The sequence below is a fragment of the Tubulanus polymorphus genome, chromosome 1, assembly GCF_964204645.1.
Source record: "Tubulanus polymorphus chromosome 1, tnTubPoly1.2, whole genome shotgun sequence".
Classification (NCBI taxonomy): domain Eukaryota; kingdom Metazoa; phylum Nemertea; class Palaeonemertea; order Tubulaniformes; family Tubulanidae; genus Tubulanus; species Tubulanus polymorphus.
The window spans coordinates 5,397,807-5,420,696 of record NC_134025.1 but is presented as its reverse complement, the minus strand read 5'-3'; the positions used below and the strand labels follow the sequence as shown (position 1 = coordinate 5,420,696).

The 22,890-nt window shown below is 39.3% G+C and overlaps 4 protein-coding genes across 6 annotated transcripts; 2 read left to right on the top strand and 2 right to left on the bottom strand.

Annotated features, from left to right (window-relative positions):
* Positions 1-590: 590 nt before the first annotated feature.
* LOC141901805 (double zinc ribbon and ankyrin repeat-containing protein 1-like) lies at positions 591-7,042 on the bottom strand. 2 transcript variants are annotated; one of them, XM_074789292.1, is made up of 20 exons: positions 6,928-7,042; positions 6,369-6,489; positions 6,143-6,293; positions 5,582-5,705; positions 5,405-5,498; positions 5,091-5,316; positions 4,802-4,919; positions 4,513-4,719; positions 4,269-4,391; positions 4,062-4,180; positions 3,886-3,924; positions 3,017-3,047; positions 2,721-2,937; positions 2,537-2,640; positions 2,234-2,414; positions 2,069-2,142; positions 1,881-1,961; positions 1,670-1,800; positions 1,513-1,587; positions 591-1,382 (listed from the first exon to the last, which is right to left on the bottom strand). In XM_074789292.1, the coding sequence occupies exons 2-20, from the start codon at positions 6,475-6,477 to the stop codon at positions 1,214-1,216; spliced, it is 2,373 nt and encodes a 790-aa protein (XP_074645393.1). In that variant the 5' UTR covers positions 6,478-6,489; positions 6,928-7,042; the 3' UTR covers positions 591-1,213. The 2 variants fall into 2 exon arrangements, with proteins under 2 accessions (XP_074645393.1, XP_074645402.1); XM_074789301.1 differs by lacking the exon at positions 3,886-3,924.
* Positions 7,043-7,087: 45 nt separating this feature from the next.
* LOC141909672 (protein PET117 homolog, mitochondrial-like) lies at positions 7,088-7,911 on the top strand. The gene is made up of 3 exons (XM_074800238.1): positions 7,088-7,123; positions 7,382-7,477; positions 7,568-7,911. The coding sequence occupies exons 2-3, from the start codon at positions 7,382-7,384 to the stop codon at positions 7,706-7,708; spliced, it is 237 nt and encodes a 78-aa protein (XP_074656339.1). The 5' UTR covers positions 7,088-7,123; the 3' UTR covers positions 7,709-7,911.
* LOC141909660 (threonylcarbamoyl-AMP synthase-like) lies at positions 7,862-19,189 on the bottom strand. Of its 2 annotated transcripts, XM_074800218.1 has the most exons (6): positions 19,130-19,189; positions 9,416-9,532; positions 8,828-9,017; positions 8,518-8,752; positions 8,267-8,403; positions 7,862-8,190 (listed from the first exon to the last, which is right to left on the bottom strand). In XM_074800218.1, exons 2-6 carry the CDS (start codon positions 9,498-9,500, stop codon positions 8,118-8,120), a joined length of 720 nt encoding a protein of 239 aa, XP_074656319.1. In that variant the 5' UTR covers positions 9,501-9,532; positions 19,130-19,189; the 3' UTR covers positions 7,862-8,117. The 2 variants fall into 2 exon arrangements, with proteins under 2 accessions (XP_074656319.1, XP_074656327.1); XM_074800226.1 differs by lacking the exon at positions 19,130-19,189 and having other exon boundaries at positions 9,476-9,532.
* Positions 19,190-19,323: 134 nt separating this feature from the next.
* On the top strand, positions 19,324-22,729 carry LOC141900689 (uncharacterized). Its single transcript, XM_074787694.1, has 5 exons — positions 19,324-19,368; positions 19,652-19,772; positions 19,850-20,072; positions 20,595-20,764; positions 20,897-22,729. The coding sequence occupies exons 2-5, from the start codon at positions 19,656-19,658 to the stop codon at positions 22,115-22,117; spliced, it is 1,731 nt and encodes a 576-aa protein (XP_074643795.1). The 5' UTR covers positions 19,324-19,368; positions 19,652-19,655; the 3' UTR covers positions 22,118-22,729.
* The last annotated feature ends 161 nt before the right edge of the window (positions 22,730-22,890 follow it).

The following is a 22,890-nucleotide window of genomic DNA, read 5'->3' as shown; positions in this document are numbered from 1 at the left end:
GCAGCACGCGACGGTAAATATTCTAGTATATACAATGTATGGAGGATGGCTCCATAAATATCCAAGGTACGACATTCCAGATTCGGCTTCGAAGATGAGGCCTTTTTATGAACCAGCAAAATCGAAATAGATTAGCTATTTAGATTATATAGCCGATTAGTGTCAATTAGCATAACCGGGTATGTTGGTTGATAAAAACGCCAGGTAGAAATTATTCAATTATGGCCTACTCAGCAGCGACTTCTACCGAGAACACCATATCGGTTGGATTAGATAATCGGCATACTTGCTCGCCGAGCGAGTATGCTGAGTATGCTAAATAATTATGATAACCAATGTTCATAAAAATGACGGATTATGACATAATCCATGCTCATAAAAACGTTTTGCATACTCGAATATACTAATCGAGTGTTCATAAAAAGGCCTTTGTTCACCAACTCGTAATTAGAATGTTAATAGGTCACTCCCCAGTCCTGATTCATTTTATTAAGTGATCGGTCCACGAATACCACAACCAATAGCAGAAACTCGCTTATTTGGTCTGAAAGCACCCAAAAAATAAAAAGTTAAACATTGCAGATAGGGGACAAATGAGTATAATATTTATTGAATGAATCATGAATGAATGAATGGATCCGTGCGGTTAATCCTTATCACAGTGAATTTATGAATTGCGATAACATGTATATAAAATTACTACTTTTCATGATTACGTTTACTAAAGCACATTCTATCACTATTCTGACTCTGAGCAATCTAGACCATCAAATGTTCAAATACAATAATCTACAGTCATTATACCTAAGACATTATAAGGGCAAATTCTTTTTGACTAAAGACATATATAAAAATAATTTCCATCGAATGTGTAATAAGTGAAGGCACCTACAATATAAACTGATATGTCATGCATACCATTGCACTTTGGCATTTGTAATCATAATTCAATGAGTTTTTAATAAATTAACTAATAATATAAAATTGTATACTTCATACAAATACAAGTAAATAAATATAATATAGATAATTGAAATAATAAGTCTATTTACACAAACATCAATTGATCATGGATGGAAATGTCATTGACACGATAAAATTCCAAAATTCTCACATTTCTTTACAGATCAATTTAACTCGGTTGAATTTTAAACATAATTCAAACCATTGTTTTATCAAGGGAAATTAAAACTATCCCTCTATTCTCATTTCATCAAAAATCGTCATCAACTTCAGCTGTTTTAGGCCTCATCATTTTATCCAGCTGTGTTTGTCCTAAACTCGATGTAAATTTTTTTATCAAATCCTCATAGCCACTCTTAACCGCTAGGTCATAAGCTGTTTCTCCACGATCATTCTTCTTCTTTTGATTGGCTCCACATCTGTAAAAAAACATTATAACTTCTTCAAAAAATCGTCAAAAGTACAGATGAACCCTACTATCGACATAAATGAGATAAATCTGACCTCCATCCCTATAATTATCGATTATCTAGGAAAAGTTTAACTTACTGTAATAAATTATCAATGATTTTTGCGCCGACAGGTCCCAAACTGACAGCTTCATGTAACGCAGTATTGCCTCGGCTAAAATAAAATTTGAATGTTTATATTTGATATTTGAAGTAGCAAAAGAGTGTTCGATATTTACGAACAAATCCAAACTTACAAAGGACTCTTTTCATTGACATCGGAACCATTTTGAACAAGTACAGGAACAGCATCTATGTGTTTATTCATAACAGCATATATCAAAACGGGTATATTCTCTTTTGTTACAGCAACTTTAGCATCGGCACCCTACATTGCATAAAATATACATTTAGTTCACACTCCTAAATGTAAATAAATATGATTGAATTTTTTTTAGAGTTAAATACCTCATCAATTAATCTTTGTACTTCGTCAATTCGACCTTCACCATTCTTACCAACTTCTTTAATAAGCGCTTTATTCATTTTCTGAAAATCGTATAAAATGTAATATAAAGAATCGTAGAAAACTGGAAAGTGTTGTGTGGAAATTGATTATTGTCGACTTAAATAACGAATAATGGAAAAAATCTTACAGTTTCATCATCATCTTCTTTCTTCACAGGTTTTTTCTTTTTCCGTGTTCTTCTCTTCCCACTAGTATAACTAGCTGTAAACAGATAACCATTAATTTCAGTGACCAGTTTTGATTCAAACCCAAAATTTTCATAGGAAAAGATGTAGCAAACTTTATAACTTACCGACAGTGGATTCACTTCTAAATGAGTCAATACTAGCACGCCTGTTAGTGACAGTGCTCAAGAATTCACCCTTAGAAATATTGAATGGTTTGCCAGTTAATGGATCTTTGTTGCCTCTCAGAGCAAAGTTGATTGTGAGAGAAAGTTCATAACCATCCTCTTGGACCATAGTATTGATTAACTGAAATACAACACATCATTTTAACTATCAACTAGGTCTACATCAATCGTATTTACTTGTGATACTTTGGGAAAGTTCAAAGCATCTTAGCTGAATGAAAGTGAGTTAAGTCATCTATTTACCTTTCCCATTCTAGGCTCACCGATCAGCGCTCTAAACTGAGCATCATTTTGAGTGTGAGCACGCAGATGGGTACAGATATGATCCATCTGTTTCCTCCAATATCCTGAAAAAATTTCAACAATTAAATGAGTTTAATCCTCAAGATAAAAAGTTTTGACGGTACAAAGGAAAATGTAACAATACCTCTTCCAGGACTGACAGCAGTCATCAATGGTTTTCGATCGCGCATCAATTTTTCGTACGCAATCTTTTCTTGTTCTTCCATGATTTGATGAGATAGCTCTTTGTCAGATTTAAAGAACAATCCTACAGTTTGTGTCTGTACATCAACTCGAGCTTTATATAACTCATTTGGTGTCGGAAGCGAAACTGGAAGCCACTGGGGTTGGGTAGATTTTGTCTAAAAAATGGTAAGAACATGCACATGTATGTCAAGCAAAATAATGTTATGCAAAAATCTCAGTATTCTGTCTACTTACATCACTAATATTGAGACTCACTCCACTATTTCTAGAAAAGAATATTCAAAACTCTTTAATTAAAGTGATTTAAGACATATTATCTCCTCATTTACACTAGACATTTCCCGTGTATGTAATGACCGTACAACCTAAACAATAATAGTGTCGCCCCACGGTAAAGAACCTAGTGTAAATGGGGCTAATTATCATGCAATAGAAGCAATACATATCATGCATATGACTGATATAGAAATCAAGTTTTATGAAATTACAATAACAAACTACATTGTAACCTTGTATAAGAAACTACTAGACAAAAGCAATAGAACAGGCACTAAGGTTAAAAGCGCTGGCTTGTAACAGTATAAAGAAAAGTATTTGAAATACAAGTTTCAATCTAGCCTATATTATTTTGTAAGGCTAGATAATTCTGAAGCCACAATCATCTAACAAGCTATAATTGCTGTGATTTACAGGGTGATGATGATCTATTGTAACATGGAATGAAATATATATTTAGGCAAATCATTATTCTTCCGACAAATTAATGAGCATGTCTGGACAAACACCAAGAATGTTATCAGAAAATTTGCTTCACCAAAATTAGATTCACAGACAGATTTAAGGGTCTTACAAATTTGAAAAGGAAACATTTTGCACTGGATGCCAATCCAATGAGAACCACTAAAGAATGAATGCAAGACAATTTAGACAAGTCAGAAGTGATTTGAATTTTTTTGTGACAAAAACAAGATATCGTAAGACCCCCTTGATCTGCACCTGTTTATCGCATACAATGAATGATTATGAAAATGACCAGAATTTCTTAAATGTAGGATATAATATGATACATGCTTAAATGAAATGTGTAGAATATAGATTCAAACCTGAGCGTTTCAACAGTAACTCCATGTTTCAGTGGATTCCTGAACGAACAAGTGCAAGTTAATGAACACAGCAAACTGTTAAATCCAACTCAATCGATCATTTCAATCTTTGAGAGAGCAGTGTTTGTCACTATGTGTGTTTGAATGTGAATATCTGCATTAAAACTCTAACATACCGCATGTCTTCACGTCTTGGGGGTTCTAATTTGATTCCACAAGAACCGCAAAATTGGGCATAAGGTTGATTGTTGGCAGTACACTTGGAGCAGACCAAATTTCTCATCACGACTGCTGGCTGAAAAGTCAATGAAAAATCATTTAGTAAAACCTGAATTAATTGTATAGGTTTTTTTAATATTCATGGTTTAAAATCAAAAGCCTACCTTGGCACCACACCAGTCACAAAATCTAGCATCTGGATTGTTGACCCGCTTACATTTATTGCAGCAAATCAGTCGATCAGTTGTATTTGGTAATGGTGGTGCTGAAGAACCAGCATGCAGTTGCTAAAGAAAAGAATAAATAAATAAAGTTTGAAGGCAATAGTATGGTAGACTCAATACTTCATCATTTTGATTGAACAACTCTCTTCTCACAAAATCCCCCCCACAAGACACGTTTACTTACTGTTGTCTGAACAGGCAGCTTGCATTCACAGGTGACACATGTGTTCAAATTTGAAGGATTACCTGTTCCGCATACAACACAAACCAGATGATCTTTCAAACGTATGCTGGCTTGAGGCTGATTCTGGGGTGGTATCGGTGATTCACATACCAAACATGTAGTAACATTAAAAGGCACAACGGATTTACAGAATACACACATGCCAACCTTAAATGAGAATAATGAACACTCAATTTTGAATAACAATTCGAAGTAGTTTTCAGGCTATGATGACAAGTAAAGTACTTACCTGTCCGGGTTCTGGTGGCGCGATCTTAGTCTGCGGCAATGGAGGTACCGGATTGCCACAAACATTACAGAAACGAGCATAAGGATCTTGAGGGCGAGGTGAGAAACAATAAATGCATCTAGAAAGATAATATGATATAAGGGGTTTATATAATATAAGATGATTGGAATGTCTATCTAGCTATCTATATCACAACATTAAATCAGTGCTAGCTACTATTTTTCAGAAAGGTTACAATATTGTACATGCACTAGCTCTGACTGTGCTGGAGATTACTGGTAAATCTTACTTGAGAAAATCTGTTTCTCGTTGGAGACGCAAAACTTGTGTAGCATCGGATGGAGGACATCTTTTATTTTCACTTCTCGAATACGGATCGACATCTTCTGCATGTATGTGTGACATGTCATCAACTCGACTATCCCCAAATGTTGCCTTATGAGATATGGATCCTAAACGGCTATCAAGAAATCTGGCTTTCTCTTGGGGTGGTCGGTAATTGGATCCCTTTACTCCTGTTTATACGATACAAATCATTTGAATTCATATAGAATGATGATTCTCTTCCAAGAACCAATTCAAGATACAGTTTTGACAGCTTACCATTCTTCGTTGCAGTTTTATTCAAATCAGCCCAAGCTTGATTACTCTTCAGCAACTTCTTCATCAATGACTTTGCGTGTTTACGAGAATCAAACTGAAGTGAAATGAAACAATTGTAATTGAAAAATCGATGATACACAAATAGTGCGGTACCGTATTGATAGAGATTGAACTAACCGTGTAACCATCCATTTCTTCTTGGAATCCTTTATCATCATCGTTTCCATTTGAGATGTTTTCAGGTTCAATGTATTCGACATCAAATGTTTTAGAAACCACGTGACTTTCACGAACTCCATCCCTTTAATTTCAAGTAATTACATCATTGTAGGAGATTGCGAATAAATGTATTGCCAAAAAGTCCCCTTTAAAAAGGAGTTGAATAGATAAAAGTAATCTGCATGTTGAACAAATCGATATGTTTCTTATGATTTTTGAAAATAATTTCAGCTTGTAGGCATAGAAGTATATTGTTAAACTTGATTTGTTTAAAAAATGGAGTCTCTTTTCTCTGATTCAACTTCAGTAAAAGAAGACTTCTTGGCAATCCTTCAAGAGGTTGAAATAGATTAGAAATCGATGTTTTAGTTCAGCTGCCCTAATAGCCTACTGCAGTAGTAGTCATTTTAACACTAACGTCAGGAGGTATTGACTACCAAAAATGACCGAGCTAGGCCACTCGACGTTGCTTCGAGCCAAGTTGAAATAGTCTCAAGTATTACCGCAGTGCGAACTTACTTTGAAACAGCTATAGCTTTAACAGTAACGCGACCATGAGGAAGAATAATCGGCTCACGATATTTCAACGTATAACGTTCACTTCCTAATGGTTGAAACGGATCCGGTTTCGATCCATTGATAGTGAAATGTATCTGTGCACCAGGGGTATCTAAAAATGTATAAGTTCATCAGTCATGCGTCGTATGCTCAATACATATTATCGGTATAAATGATAAAAGGATACCTGATGTTATTTCAATTTTGGTTTGAGTATCTATTGAAGTTTTCGGTTTTCCAGGACGAGGGGCTCTCAAAGGAACAATTACTGGTACACTAACAGCACCTGCAGTCATGGTGGTAGCGTTCTGAAAATGAATCAAGGTGGTTGTATTGACATTGTAGGACGCGTCGCAGAACAATTGGTGAATTGATAAGTAGACTTAATTTCAATCAATGATTTACATTGAGTTAAAAATTGGTGAATTGATGAGTAGACTTAATTTTAACCATCATCAATTACGTTGAACTACTACTGGGCAGTATCCTTACTAGACCTTACAAAAAAAGAACAAGCTTGGAAGAAAGGAAGTTGGCCCAACCCACTAAATTTCTCATTCATTTTCATTGACTTAAAAAACAAATTTTAAACTGATCCCAAGACCAACCCAAAATTTAAGAAAAATAGCTAGCCTGCTTGCTGCTGTGTTGTGGCTTGACATAATCCAAACAAATAATCAAACGACGCTCCTCTCTCCTTCTTTACTTAAAGAGGTTTAAGTTATCTGTAACTGTTTTACATTTACCTTCTAACCAATTCTCTAGGCTGTTTGCAAACAATCAAAATCCGCATTCAGCCATAGATTTTGATTGAAATTTGCAGCAAAAGTGAACGGGCGGAAGTGAAGCTCGCAGGGCCGTTACCATAGTAACCAAACTCTGACCTCTGATTGGCTGATATAAAATCTCAAGGTCGCAGAGCGCTCAAAAAGGAAATTGAAGGTTTTTTATGATTTTATCTATCAAAATAGAATGTAATTATGCCCGAATGTAATTATGAGACTAATTCATGGGTCAATTGAACAAATTATCTTAATTTGATGCCTCAGTCGGTTTAAGCATTTATTGAATAACCGATCATTGACAGTTAAGGTGGTTTCACACTGCATAGGTGGCAGCACCTCGTGGTTATCAATCGGCTGTCAAAAACGATGCGGACCGGAAAGATTACAATTGATATACCCGACCCTATTTTTTCAGATGTCTTTGGCTTCGAAGGTGACTCTAGGTGGCTCCATCATCGTATCTACTGGTATCATAGTTTATGTGCATTTCAAACAAAAGACCGAGCGAGAGGTTAGTAGGCTACACATCACGGACTGGTTGCCCATCAGTCAGAGTAGAACCCAATGTATGTTCTAAATTTACCTCAAACTTCATTTTCAGAGGTTAAGAGAAGGAGTTTACCGTGATGTGGAGCGTCAAGCAATGAAAAAGACCCAAAATCTAAAAAATCTTCAGGATCAAATAGAATGGACTAAGATCCTAGTAGCAGAACGAGACAATAAACAGAAACAGGACTCCTGACAAAATCTGACTAACTTACATAGACCAAATCAGAACCAGTTTGTCTGCATGTTGTAGAACCAACGAAATGGGTTTACAAGTAGGATGTCACTGGCCCCAAATGGAGCCACACCATGGGGACAGTATGAAAAAAACACTTGTGATTCCTGAAAACTGTTTATTATTACAAGTCATGTCTGTACATTATACATACGTGTCTATCATCAGATATTTGAATAAAATAAAAGTAAATCCTTATTTCATTGTTGCCTGACATTGTCATTGCATTGGATTTTTATTCAATTTCTGTGAAATGCAAACCCAGCATCCGAGATGGTTTATTAAACACAAAGCCTAGATCATAATGTTATTAATCATTTATAAAACTGTCTATCACAGGATAAGTGGTGTTGACTAGTCACTATGTGTGTCACGAATCTGGTTGTGTGGTGTCTTGTAGATTAAAGTTTTTGACCAGTTTATTTACAGTTTCCTTGTATGCACTGGAATAGATAGATTTAATTGTTTTAATAACGATAAGTGAAAGATTCCATTCAAAAATGTGTATGATAATCTTACCTTCCTTCTCTTACAATCTTGAATTGGCCCTGCTTAGAGAGATCAACGACAGTTGATCCAGCACGAGATTCTAAAGTGTCTCCTAATATACCACCATCACAAACCATATCTAATTTCGGCCAGATATCTTTGAATTCCTATAGATTCAATGGCAAATGAAATGCTGCTAATAAAGTTATCATCTAGTTGTAATGCGATTACCTGCAGTAATTTTCAATTCAGTAAAATTCATTACAAACCCAGTTGCCTACCTGAATGGCTAATGTACTGCGGGTAGAGCTGATATTGGCACTAGTCAGTGCTAGTGGTCCACCACAACATCTTACAAGCTGACGAACGAAATTGTGATCTGGTATGCGGATTCCTACGATGCTGGTTTTGGGATTGAGATCTGCATTTAAAGCATTCGTTCTCTCAAACAGTAAGGTGACGGGTCCGGGAAGCAATTCATGTAATTGATTGATACTAAGCGTTACTTTACCCCATCTGGAAAATCCAACATAAAATTTTCTAAACCAAGCATATATCAAAAACCTTTGATAATCAAAAAACAGAACATACTTAAATACATCCTCAATATCTGCCACACAAATAGCAATCGGTTTTTCTGGATTTCTGTTCTTTAATTCATATATCTTACTGATCGCATCACTATTTTGAGCAAGCCCTGCTACACCATATATGGTGTCAGTTGGAATTGCAATAATATTTCCTCTGTTCAGAGTCTCAGTTGCTTGAACGATACATTCATCTGAAAGATACATCAAACTTAAGCATTAATTTGAACAAATATAATTTGAATTAGAAACATTGCAGTGAATTGTGAATGAATTGATTGTTTAAGGCTTGATAATTCAATAAGTCAGTGATATATCATGAAATAAGAAAGAATACAGGGATGTCACAATTTAATCGATAGTGAATGGAAGTACCGTATCAATGACCAACCCGTACTGGCAAATCATTGAACCCAAGTCAGAAGATGTCTTTGGTTTAGGTTCACGATCGGATAGTTTCACAAACCACATTGTTGGTTAGTAAAATCCGATTATAAGAAGCCTTACCACCAAAAAGGCAAAAGATTGATTGGTTAGAACAGAGAGAGGTTAAAACTGATTTAACACTAACAGCGGCCTACGTCAACCTTACCACTACTAACATCCTTGATGGTGATTTTCATGCGAGGCTCCATTCTTCTAACTTGGGTACCTATTAAACGGCCAAATCTTAGCATTTCTCGATGTATTTCATCATTTTGGTGCAATCCATATGAGTTAAACTGCAGCGTCCCGTGAGAGGACCCGGGCCTGTGACGGGACATGGGTCCTCTCACGGGACAAATGTAGAATTCATACATGAAACGTCGATTCCAATGCTAGCGGTTTCGAGTCCCTTATATATTCTTATGTATTCTGCCTATAACGATTATGAATAAATAAATTCAACTATCGATTGTAATTATTACATTTTCCATTTTGATTTCATTTATAAATACATAAGGGCCTACCGAAAAATTCTAATTTACTGCAGGGCCAGGGGGACAATAGGGGATATGAATGCACGTTTTTCACGCAGGATTTTACAACGGAACCCGCGATTCAAGTTACCGTTCCGTGAGAGGTCCCGATTCAACACAATGTCCCGTGAGAGGACCCGATTTTAAATACTGTCCCGTGAGAGGACCCGATTAAACACACTGTTCCGTGAGAGGACCCGATTTTGAATACTGTCCCGTTAGAGGACCCGGTTCAACACACTGTCCCGTGAGAGGACCCTATTTCAATTACTGTCCCGCGAAGGAACCCGATTTTAAATACTGTCCCGTGAGAGGACCCGATTCAACACAATGTCCCGTGAGAGGACCCTATTTTAAATACTGTCCCGTGAGAGGACCCGATTCAACACACTGTCCCGTGAGAGGACCCTATTTTAAATACTGTCCCGCGAAGGAACCCGATTTTAAATACTGTCCCGTGAGAGGACCCGATTCAACACACTGTCCCGTGAGAGGACCCTATTTTAAATACTGTCCCGCGAAGGAACCCGATTTTAAATACTGTCCGTGAGAGGACCCGATTCAACACACTGTCCCGTGAGAGGACCCTATTTTAAATACTGTCCCGCGAAGGAACCCGATTTTAAATACTGTCCGTGAGAGGACCCGATTCAACACACTGTCCCGTGAGAGGACCCTATTTTAAATACTGTCCCGCGAAGGAACCCGATTTTAAATACTGTCCCGTGAGAGGACCCGATTCAACACACTGTCCCGTGAGAGGACCCTATTTTAAATACTGTCCCGCGAAGGAACCCGATTTTAAATACTGTCCCGTGAGAGGACCCGATTCAACACACTGTCCCGTGAGAGGACCCTATTTTAAATACTGTCCCGCGAAGGAACCCGATTTTAAATACTGTCCCGTGAGAGGACCCGATTCAACACACTGTCCCGTGAGAGGACCCTATTTTAAATACTGTCCCGCGAAGGAACCCGATTTTAAATACTGTCCCGTGAGAGGACCCGATTCAACACACTGTCCCGTGAGAAGACCCGAATCAACTTACTGTCCCGTGAGAGGACCTGGTTTCAAATAATGTCACGTGAGAGGGCCCGATTCAACACACTGTCCCGTGAGAGGACCCGATTTTGAATACTGTCTCGTTAGAGGACCCTATTTTAAATACTGCCCCGTGAGAGGACCCGATTCAACACACTGTCCCGTGAGAGGACCCGATTTTAAATACTGTCCCGTTAGAGGACCCGGTTCAACACACTCTCCCGTGAGAGGACCCTATTTTAAAAACTGTCCCGCGAAGGAACCCGATTTTAAATACTGTCCCGTGAGAGGACCCGATTCAACACACTGTCCCGTGAGAGGACCCTATTTTAAATACTGTCCCGCGAAAGAACCCGATTTTAAATACTGTCCCGTGAGAGGACCCGATTCAACACACTGTCCCGTGAGAGGACCCTATTTTAAATACTGTCCCGCGAAGGAACCCGATTTTAAATACTGTCCCGTGAGAGGACCCGATTCAACACACTGTCCCGTGAGAGGACCCGATTTTAAATACTGTCCCGTTAGAGGACCCGGTTCAACACACTCTCCCGTGAGAGGACCCTATTTTAAATACTCTCCCGCGAAGGAACCCGATTTTAAATACTGTCCCGTGAGAGGACCCGGTTCAACACACTGTCCCGTGAGAGGACCCGATTCAACCCACTGTCCCGTAAGTGGACCCTATTTTAAATACTGTCCCGTGAGAGGACCCGATTCAACATACTGTCCCGTGAGAGGACCCGATTCAACACACTGTCCCGTGAGAGGACCCGAATCAACTTACTGTCCCGTGAGAGGACCTGGTTTCAAAGAATGTCACGTGAGAGGACTCGGTTCAACACACTGTCCCGTGAGAGGACCTGGTTTCAAATAATGTCACGTGAGAGGGCCCGATTCAACACTCTGTCCCGTGAGAGGACCCGATTCAACACACTGTCCCGTGAGAGGGCCCGCTTTTAAATAATGTCCCGTGAGAGGACCCGATTCAACATACTGTCCCGTGAGAGGACCCTATTTTAAATACTGTCCCGCGAAAGAACCCGATTTTAAATACTGTCCCGTGAGAGGACCCGATTCAACACACTGTCCCGTGAGAGGACCCTATTTTAAATACTGTCCCGCGAAAGAACCCGATTTTAAATACTGTCCCGTGAGAGGACCCGATTCAACACACTGTCCCGTGAGAGGACCCTATTTTAAATACTGTCCCGCGAAGGAACCCGATTTTAAATACTGTCCCGTGAGAGGACCCGATTCAACACACTGTCCCGTGAGAGGACCCTATTTTAAATACTGTCCCGCGAAGGAACCCGATTTTAAATACTGTCCCGTGAGAGGACCCGATTCAACACACTGTCCCGTGAGAAGACCCGAATCAACTTACTGTCCCGTGAGAGGACCTGGTTTCAAATAATGTCACGTGAGAGGGCCCGATTCAACACACTGTCCCGTGAGAGGACCCGATTTTGAATACTGTCTCGTTAGAGGACCCTATTTTAAATACTGTCCCGTGAGAGGACCCGATTCAACACACTGTCCCGTGAGAGGACCCTATTTTAAATACTGTCCCGCGAAGGAACCCGATTTTAAATACTGTCCCGTGAGAAGACCCGAATCAACTTACTGTCCCGTGAGAGGACCTGGTTTCAAATAATGTCACGTGAGAGGGCCCGATTCAACACACTGTCCCGTGAGAGGACCCGATTTTGAATACTGTCTCGTTAGAGGACCCTATTTTAAATACTGTCCCGTGAGAGGACCCGATTCAACACACTGTCCCGTGAGAGGACCCGATTTTAAATACTGTCCCGTTAGAGGACCCGGTTCAACACACTCTCCCGTGAGAGGACCCTATTTTAAATACTCTCCCGCGAAGGAACCCGATTTTAAATACTGTCCCGTGAGAGGACCCGGTTCAACACACTGTCCCGTGAGAGGACCCGATTCAACCCACTGTCCCGTAAGTGGACCCTATTTTAAATACTGTCCCGTGAGAGGACCCGATTCAACATACTGTCCCGTGAGAGGACCCGATTCAACACACTGTCCCGTGAGAGGACCCGAATCAACTTACTGTCCCGTGAGAGGACCTGGTTTCAAAGAATGTCACGTGAGAGGACTCGGTTCAACACACTGTCCCGTGAGAGGACCTGGTTTCAAATAATGTCACGTGAGAGGGCCCGATTCAACACTCTGTCCCGTGAGAGGACCCGATTCAACACACTGTCCCGTGAGAGGGCCCGCTTTTAAATAATGTCCCGTGAGAGGACCCGATTCAACATACTGTCCCGTGAGAGGACCCGATTCAACACACTGTCCCGTGAGAGGACCCGAATCAACTTACTGTTCCGTGAGAGGACCTGGTTTCAAAGAATGTCACGTGAGAGGACTCGGTTCAACACACTGTCCCGTGAGAGGACTAATGAAATTGTCCACTTTGTCAATGTTGAGTCCCATGCTCATAATGATAATGCATTTTTGCCATATATAAAAATTACAACAAGAAATTATTATTTCAACAATATGCGTACAATGATGGCTGGATGTACGTACTAAAAGCCAAATTGGCTATGTCCCCTTAAAACATAAAACAAATCGTATATATGTGAAATTATGTTCAGTTATTTATTTATCAAAATCTGTAAACCATATTACATTCGAAGACTATATTATTCATATTTGAACATAAACAACATACGTTGGAATTCGAAATCAATTTAGCATTTTAGATTACTAAATCTTTGTCGCCAAACTAAATTATTACTTATCATTTAATTATTAATTATTACTTTACACGGTAAAAAAAGGTTATCATCAATTCTTTCATATTTCCCCTTTAACTCTTCAGCAATATTTCCCAATTCCGGATAGATGTATTATAATTTGAACCAAAAATTATCATTTCATATTGGATGACAGAAAACGCCCTTGTCTGTTAAGACACAATACAAAAATAATATTTAACACGAAGTAGTACACAGCATAAGACATCGACAACAAACCAGGCAGATAAAACGATCTACTAATTAACAACAATTTACAATACCATCTCGGCCCCGGCTGGAATCTTTCAACCATCATTCATAACTTCTGAAACATCATTGCAAAGAACTTCTATAGGCTATATACTACACACATCTATTAGAAGACTGGACAGCATTTCAACAATTCAAACATCCATGTCACAATCTGGTTCCTATTAAAACCATTACCAAAATTCAGCAAAGACCATCTCTAGCAATCCAAAAATTCATCGCAACAAGAAAACTTATTCCATAGAATACAATCATTACGGGATAACCAATCTACAACAGCTCCCATTTAAGAATCGAAAACTGCTTCACTCTTCAATAATCTGGCAAGAAGTATTTGGACATAAGTCGTTGTACATCTTTTAGTTTTTTGGCCTCTGTTCTTCTTCCAAGAATATCAGCCTCGTTGTATGTGATATTTCGGTAGGTTGACACCAATAAACAAATGGCCTCTTTAAGCAAAACGTCATTAACATACGTTACTGCTGACCTGAAAAATATTTAAATACAATGAATATAACATGGATGAAATTCTTTTAAGAAATTAGCAGTAGAAGATGAGAATGAACTTACGTCTTTCCTTCTTTAAAAACTGAATTCAGCATTTTAGAATGATGTTGTCGGAGGGTCATGTAGCGAGTTGAATATGGTTTCCTGTAATTGAAATGAATTGATTATTATTTCGAAATATAGTAAAAAAACTTCACGTCTGATTCATGTATATACTTACGATTTGTCCGCAAAGGTAGGGCTGACGTATGATTTCATTACACTATAGAGATATGCATGGCCCTTTAAAATATTGAATATTACGATGATCGAAAGAAAGCTCATTTATTTGTACGCATTTCATATTTTCTGTTATCAATGCTTACCCCATCAGTTAAAAGCCCATAGCCATATCCTTTCAGTTCTTTTTCGGCTCTTTCATGGTCTTTGTTAATCAAGTCCAAATGTCTCCTGAATTCCGGCCTTCTGAAACCAAAGATTGTATATTATCAACAAAAGTTTGAAAAATTCAACAAACTGGTGAGACTTGTCTTTTATCTCGGCATTAATTATACGAGAAACGTGATATTCAACCGCGCCAAGTTGCGAAAAGAAAAACATTTGATTCATTACTTTCTAGTGGAAAATGGCAAGAGTTTCGTATGCATTATGTATCGGATTCCATACCTGACTCTTAATGAATCGTTTAGGTACCTATATAAAAAGAATGCAATCACATTGTATAAAAGGATAGCATAGCAAGGATATAGGCATAGCTTATTTGATCAAAATATTTTTTTAGTTCATCGCTTACCTGAAAACACGTTTCGCATCTATAGTCAATTTTCTCCACAGTATCTTCGTTCAGACCAATACATTTCGGATGGAACCACCCACTACATTCATCGCATTGCAAATACTTCCTAAAATGCAAATGCAGAAAATTTTGAAAGTGAAGGTAAGTGAAAGTGAAAGTGAAGGTAAAAGATTTTTTCGACAATGACGACTGAATCTTAAAACAACAGCCTGATCTTATATGATATAATTAAGCTTTACCTTCCATCATCTGGTTTCTTGCAAACGCAGTAGATTCCTTTATCGACAACCCGTCTTCTTTTTTTCTGCGGTTCTCAGAGGTAACTGTCACTTTGACGCTATGAAATTCAATTAATTAACCCTTAGCTGACATGAACAAGGCTTCTGATGGCTGTATTATTTTTGCCAAATAGTCAGAAGGGGTGGCATATACTATCAACTTACCGTCTTCCGTGGGTTAGGCCGCAAGGTTACCCTCTGACACTCTCGACTGACACGCGTCGTCTTGGGATATAGCTCCTTTTTACTAGGGCAACGTAGTGAATATCTTGAATATGCCCTAGTAAGATGGGTTCAGCATTTTTACATTCGACAGGATCTATCATATTGATGTTTGACTGCTCTGAACTGGTATATAGTACCATTGGTCTCCCTTAACAGTCAGCTGTGGCACGGACAACTAAAGCATCGGCCCAGGTGGTTCTTTGTCTCATTTTATTAAGATATAATGGCCATGTCAGATGAGACTCCAGAAAGTCGGCCTTATCAGCCCCATCCAGCGAAGCAAACCATAATATGTGTATATAATATTTATTGTAGTGCTGTCTTGATATATCAATGGGTTTTTAATTTACTTACAGCGCAATACCTATTTTCAGAAAGGTATGAAACAGCCATTAATCGTAGCTCATGTGCTGTTATGTCAACGTTTTCTCGCCTCAATTGTTCGACAACAGCTGCAAAAAAAGCAGCTTCCGTCATCCGCGACCGACACAATATTCAGATTGGATTCGGAAACTAGAGATTGAAGCCTTTTCTCTGCACTCTGACGGAGATGTGACTCTTTGAGTGATAACTTCATACTGATTTTAATCTGTTCTGCCTCGGTGAGATTTTGTATATCAAAGACGTCGTCATACAATCTAAGCCAGCCGTCTTCTGCGGACACCTGTAATTTCATACAGTAAAATATATTTTTTTTCAATATTTGATCATTTTTTCATATTGTACATTGAAGTTTTCATGCAACAACTTTTGGCTCACGTTTGAAATATCATCGCCCACGTCATCGTCTTGGTCCTGTCGTTCGCCGGACACCTATAAATCAAAATAGAGAAATATTCCACCAATATTCACTATTTGTCATAAAGATATTTATTCAACAACTTTTCGTTCAACAACTTTTGACTCACGTTTGAAATATCATCGTCCACGTCGTCGTCTTGGTCCTGTCGTTCGCCGGATACCTATAAATCAAAATAGAGAAATATTCCACCAATATTCACTATTTGTCATAAAGATATTTATTCAACAACTTTTGACTCACGTTTGAAATATCATCGCCCACGTCATCGTCTTGGTCCTGTCGTTCGCCGGACACCTACAAATCAAAATAGAGAAATATTCCACCAATATTCACTATTTGTCATAAAGATACTCATTCAACAACTTTTGGCTCACGGGACAGTGTGTTGAATCGGGTCCTCTCACGGGACAGTGTGTTGAATCGGGTCCTCTCACGGGACATTATTTGAAACCGGGTCCTCTCATGGGACAGCAAGTTGATTCGGGTCCTCTCACGGGACAGTATTAGAAATCGGGTCCTCTCACGGGACAGTGTGTTGAATCGGGCCCTCTCACGGGACATTATTTGAAACCGGGCCCTCTCACGGGACAGCAAGTTGATTCGGGTCTTCTCACGGGACAGTATTTAAAATCGAGTCCTCTCACGGGACAGTGTGTTGATACGGGCCCTCTCGCGGGACATTATTTGAAACCGGGTCCTCTCACGGGACAGTGTGTTGAATCGGGCCCTCTCGCGGGACAGTATTTAAAATCGGGTTCCTTCGCGGGAGAGTATTTAAAATAGGGTCCTCTCACGGGAGAGTGTGTTGAACCGGGTCCTCTAACGGGACAGTATTTAAAATCGGGTCCTCTCACGGGACAGTGTGTTGAATCGGGTCCTCTCACGGGACATTATTTAAAATCGGGCCCTCTCACGGGACAGTGTGTTGAACCGGGTCCTCTCACGGGACAGCAAGTTGATTCGGGTCATCTCACGGGACAGTATTTAAAACCGGACCCTCTCACGGGACAGTGTGTTGAATCGGGTCCTCTCACGGGACATTATTTAAAATCGGGCCCTCTCACGGGACAGTGTGTTGAATCGGGCCCTCTCACGGGACATTATTTGAAACCGGGCCCTCTCACGGGACAGTATTCAAAATCGGGTCCTCTCACGGGACAGTATTTAAAATCGGGTCCTCTCACGGGACAGTGTGTTGAATCGGGCCCTCTCACGGGACATTATTTGAAACTGGGCCCTCTCACGGGACAGTATTCAAAATCGGGTCCTCTCACGGGACAGTATTTAAAATCGGGCCCTCTCACGGGACAGTGTGTTGAATCGGGCCCTCTCACGGGACATTATTTGAAACCGGGCCCTATCACGGGACAGTATTCAAAATCGGATCCTCTCACGGGACAGTATTTAAAATCGGGCCCTCTCACGGAACAGTGTGTTGAACCGGGTCCTCTCACGGGACAGTATTTAAAATCGGGTCCTCTCACGGGACAGTGTGTTGAATCGGGTCCTCTCACGGGACATTATTTAAAATCGGGCCCTCTCACGGGACAGTGTGTTGAACCGGGTCCTCTCACGGGACAGCAAGTTGATTCGGGTCATCTCACGGGACAGTATTTAAAACCGGACCCTCTCACGGGACAGTGTGTTGAATCGGGTCCTCTCACGGGACATTATTTAAAATCGAGCCCTCTCACGGGACAGTGTGTTGAATCGGGCCCTCTCACGGGACATTATTTGAAACCGGGCCCTCTCACGGGACAGTATTCAAAATCGGGTCCTCTCACGGGACAGTATTTAAAATCGGGTCCTCTCACGGGACAGTGTGTTGAATCGGGCCCTCTCACGGGACATTATTTGAAACCGGGCCCTATCACGGGACAGTATTCAAAATCGGATCCTCTCACGGGACAGTATTTAAAATCGGGCCCTCTCACGGAACAGTGTGTTGAACCGGGTCCTCTCACGGGACAGCATTTAAAATCGGGTCCCCTCACGGGACAGTGTGTTGAATCGGTCCCTCTCACGGGACATTATTTGAAACTGGGCCCTCTCACGGGACAGTGTGTTAAATCGGGTCCTCTCACGGGACAGTATTTGAAATCGGGTCCTCTCACGGGACAGTAAGTTGAATCGGGTCTTCTCACGGGACAGTGTGTTGAATCGGGTCCCTCACTTTGAATTCTCTCTCGAGAGTGATCTAGGGCCATTAAGTTGCCCCCTCCACTTTTACTTTTGTTTGCAGTGTAACGCTTAACAAACGGTTACTAACACCATTGGCACCAAAATTGTCAAGATACATTCACTTTATTTTCGATAGTATGAGTCAGTCTATACACTAAAAATTGAAATTTCGATAGCTGTGGTTCTGTCTTCTCTTGATCCGATCTTCATTATTACATTTAATGTTTCGATTTGATGATATCATTGATCTGAAATAATAAAATTACGAACAAATTTCGATTATTAACATGTTCTTAACATTATTTTGAGTGTACATAGTAACCAATCGAGTGCAGTTTCTTTCGACATTTCGTCTACGAAATGCAAAGTTTTCATTTTCCATCGGGACCTGTGACGGGACATCCTTGTCCCGTCACAGGCCCCAGGTCCTCTCACGGGACATGCTGCATAGCTGCAGTTTAACCTGTTTCGTGCAATCATGCATGTCATATGTCGCCACAGCTGATAACCTCCGACAACGCCGCCTAGAATACCCCGCCGGCTCATGTGGAACAATAAAGAATAATTGAATTGAATCGAATTGTGGAAGACGGATAGCTCCGAAAATTTCAATGGGAGAATAATCAGCTGGACGGGCGGTGGTGAATCGTTCTGCTCACGGTCGTTGCGTTGGTCTTCCCTGTCAACTTGGGTCAACTTGACACTTCAGCTTCTAGGGTAAGAATTACTGTGAAGCTGTTGCTAAATCTTATTTTTTAAATCTCACCCCAGTGTATCAGGCCTGGGGATTGGCCCTCAATCAAGTTACCTACTGTGTTAGATGGAATCAAAGATAAGTAACACAAAAAAATTCAATTTCCTCCAACCCAAAAAACCTTATTAATGCTTGAAACGTATCCACAGGGACCTGATACAAAAAAGTTGACCCCAGTATTCTAGGTACTATATATAAAAAGAAATCTAAGGAAAGTTTTCTTAATTTACAATTGTATGTTTTAAGATCAATGCATTGTCATGCAAATTCTATGGATGTATCAGAAACAGTTCATCAAGAACAAGAGCCACTCGCCACGGTAGTCAGGATTCTTCGTGATGGTACAAGTGAAGTTGTTAACTCAAATGTAAGTTATTCGAGACAAAAAAGCACCATACAAAGAACTATTCATTTGTCTATTAATCTTACTTATTATTCTTATAGCCAGTTCAACTCTTGGAAATAGGCCTAATATTTAATGGACATGGCGCTGAATCTGGTGAATGTGGTTCCATTATACAGTCTACTGACTCCATTCCAGAAGGCAACAAATTAGTGCCAAGCCATCATAATTACAGCAAAAAAGTTCTTGAATGTCCGCAGAATAATTGTTCTTACAAAACAGAAAAACAGACAAATTTCCATAAACATCAGAAATTGCACAATGGTAAATGATAAGTTTCTTTTTTGCAAAATAATTTACATGGATACCCTAATTCTGTTTCTTAGTAACAGAATCTTAAGAAACAAATATTTTTCATTTAAAGCCTGTACATTAACCCTTTCAGTGCGTCTACACCGCAGTGCGGTGTATAAATCGGTGATGGATTTTGCTAGTACACCGCACTGCAGTGTATTGATGTAATTAGTAATTAGTTTTTATCTCTAATGAAAGATGGCAGCACCTGTCAAACATTAATGAAATATAAGTATCTAACGATACACTGCACTGTGGTGTAGACGCACTTTAGTGGTATTCCCGTAATTCAACACACAAGGGTTGAATCTTCCAAAACTTTTAGATTATCTCCAGCACTAAGGGTATTAATTAGTCAGCTCTGAAAGGGTTAATTGACTTATGTATGCCCATAGCTGGATATAAGGATTTGTCAAAGCTGTTATATGTTTTATAAAAGAGAGTGTTTGATTGATATAATTGATTAATAATGTTTGATTTATGATATTTCAGGATGGAAGCCATACTCCTGCACTGTTTGTGATTTTAGTACAACAACAAACAGTAATCTGAAAAGACACATGATCACGCACACTGATGAACGTCCACATATATGCAAATTTTGTGAACAAAAATTTCGTCAGAAGGTCCACCTGAATCGACATATTCAGTACAAACACAAGGTAAAACATATCTTTTTTTTGGGAAAAATTTGCTATAGCTTGATCGATGTAAGACAAATTTATAATGTTCCCTGAACTACGATATATTGCTATAATTCTTGCTCTGTTTAAGCATTTAATTTACTCTTTCAGGAAAAAAAGATCAAATGCCCTCTGTGCGATTACATATGTGCAAGTGAACTTTATGATCTTCGTAGTCACATGAAACGGAAGCACGCGGACGTGAATTCAACTTCAGAACCATCTGTGGAAATGCAGTGCCCGAAAATAAATTGCGCGTTCAAAACAACACATAAGAAAGATCTGAAACAACACATGAAATTTCACGCAAAAGGACCCGAATTGAAACTGTTTTGTGAAAAGTGTAGTTTTGTAACTGATTGCGCGAGTCGTTTGAAGCGTCATGCAGTTGTTCATACCAAAGAGCGAGCATTCGAATGCGCTTATTGTAGCTATAAAGCATCGCAAAAAGAACACTTAACTCGCCATGTAAAAACACGTCATAAAAACTGTGAAAATGTTGGAACTACCGGTACTGGTACTTCAGAATTGTCAATTTGTGTCAGTAGCGATGTGCACAATATTGATGAACAAACAAAAGTTTTTCAAACGGATTCCCAACAACCTAAAATAGATGATGCATCAAATAAGGATTTAGAAATATCATATCCAACAAATGGTACATCAACGCATGATGTGCCTTTTAGTACTACCAACCCAGATTTCAATTCAGATAGTGTTACTTATGCAAGTACCGCGTCAGATATAGAAACAAATGTTCAAACCAAGAAGAAAAGCTATGTTCGATCTGACTACTCTAACAAAATGAAATGCTTTCATTGTAATTTATGCGCGATGAAATTTCATAAATTGATTAATTTGTATAAACATTTAGAAGGACAGCATAACTATCAGCAGTCGGGCATTTCTTCCGATTATAAGTGCATTGTTTGCGATTTCGTGACGAAAAAAAAGCAGAACTTGTGCACGCACATGCGAAATCATAAGTCCCGGTCATGTTCCAACACAAATGAAGAGTTAACAATCTTTAAAGCAAAAACAATGAGTAATTCAGAGACTGGAACTGCCGATGATGGTAAAGTACTTAAAGCCTTTGGCGATTCTTGTAGGGAAACTGTTTCGATGATAGTTGACGATACGGCTGCAGCTGTGAAAGGTCTCGAGTCAGTATCCAGCAGTAGAGAGTCTCCTTCACAGTTCGATAGTGAACCGATAACTATAATCGAAACGGACATTCATGATATCTCATCTGGCGATCTTTTGAAGATCAATGGCCAGATTTACAAAGTAGAGATTTCTCAAGATTCGTCCATTTACCAACAATTGCAATAGATATAGATGGAGTGGTAGTCAACCAACCATCTAGAATTACTGGGACTCAGTTCCACAGTTCCGAGTAAGGATTTGGTTCCGGGTTAGAACGTTGCAAATGAACTAACTCTAATTCACAACTGTGGTACTGGGTCCTGCTATCGTTTCCATAGCAATAAACGTTGAATTTAGAGGTGCTCTTTGAAGTTTGAAGTTAAAGCCGGTCTATGAAATTAACTGATTAATGCAGACAGTAGAATTTAACCTTTTGTTTGTTAAAGTGTAGTACATATTTTGAAAAACCTGTCGCACCCATTTGCAGTAACATGTGGTGTTTATCATAATAGTCCGTTACGCTGCACATGAGGGTCGCATGAAAGCGTTTAAAAGTTGACCACATATTTCTATTATAGATCTAAGTTTCCTGATTGATGATTTATTATTAGGAGTTGTAAACGTATATTTTATGATATTATTTTGAAATAGTTTTTTGTACGATTGACGTGTAACGGACTTGTACGTATGCAATTTCCAGTGTTTAATCAGCAGTGTTGTTTACACATTTCCCGTGGTTTCGTATGCATTGTTTCATAATTGACGTGATCTTTCATATTGTTTTATGATGATAATAAATGAGGTGCGTTATTTTTAGTCTCATAATATTTCAAACTGTTTTGAGTAGTAGGGTTTATCTCAGTTTGCCCCAGCAGGGCCTGAAAATCACAAGCCGTAAACAAAGGAGTGCAGTACGTTGACAGAAATTGGCTGTATCCGTCTTGACTCACGAGGCAAGT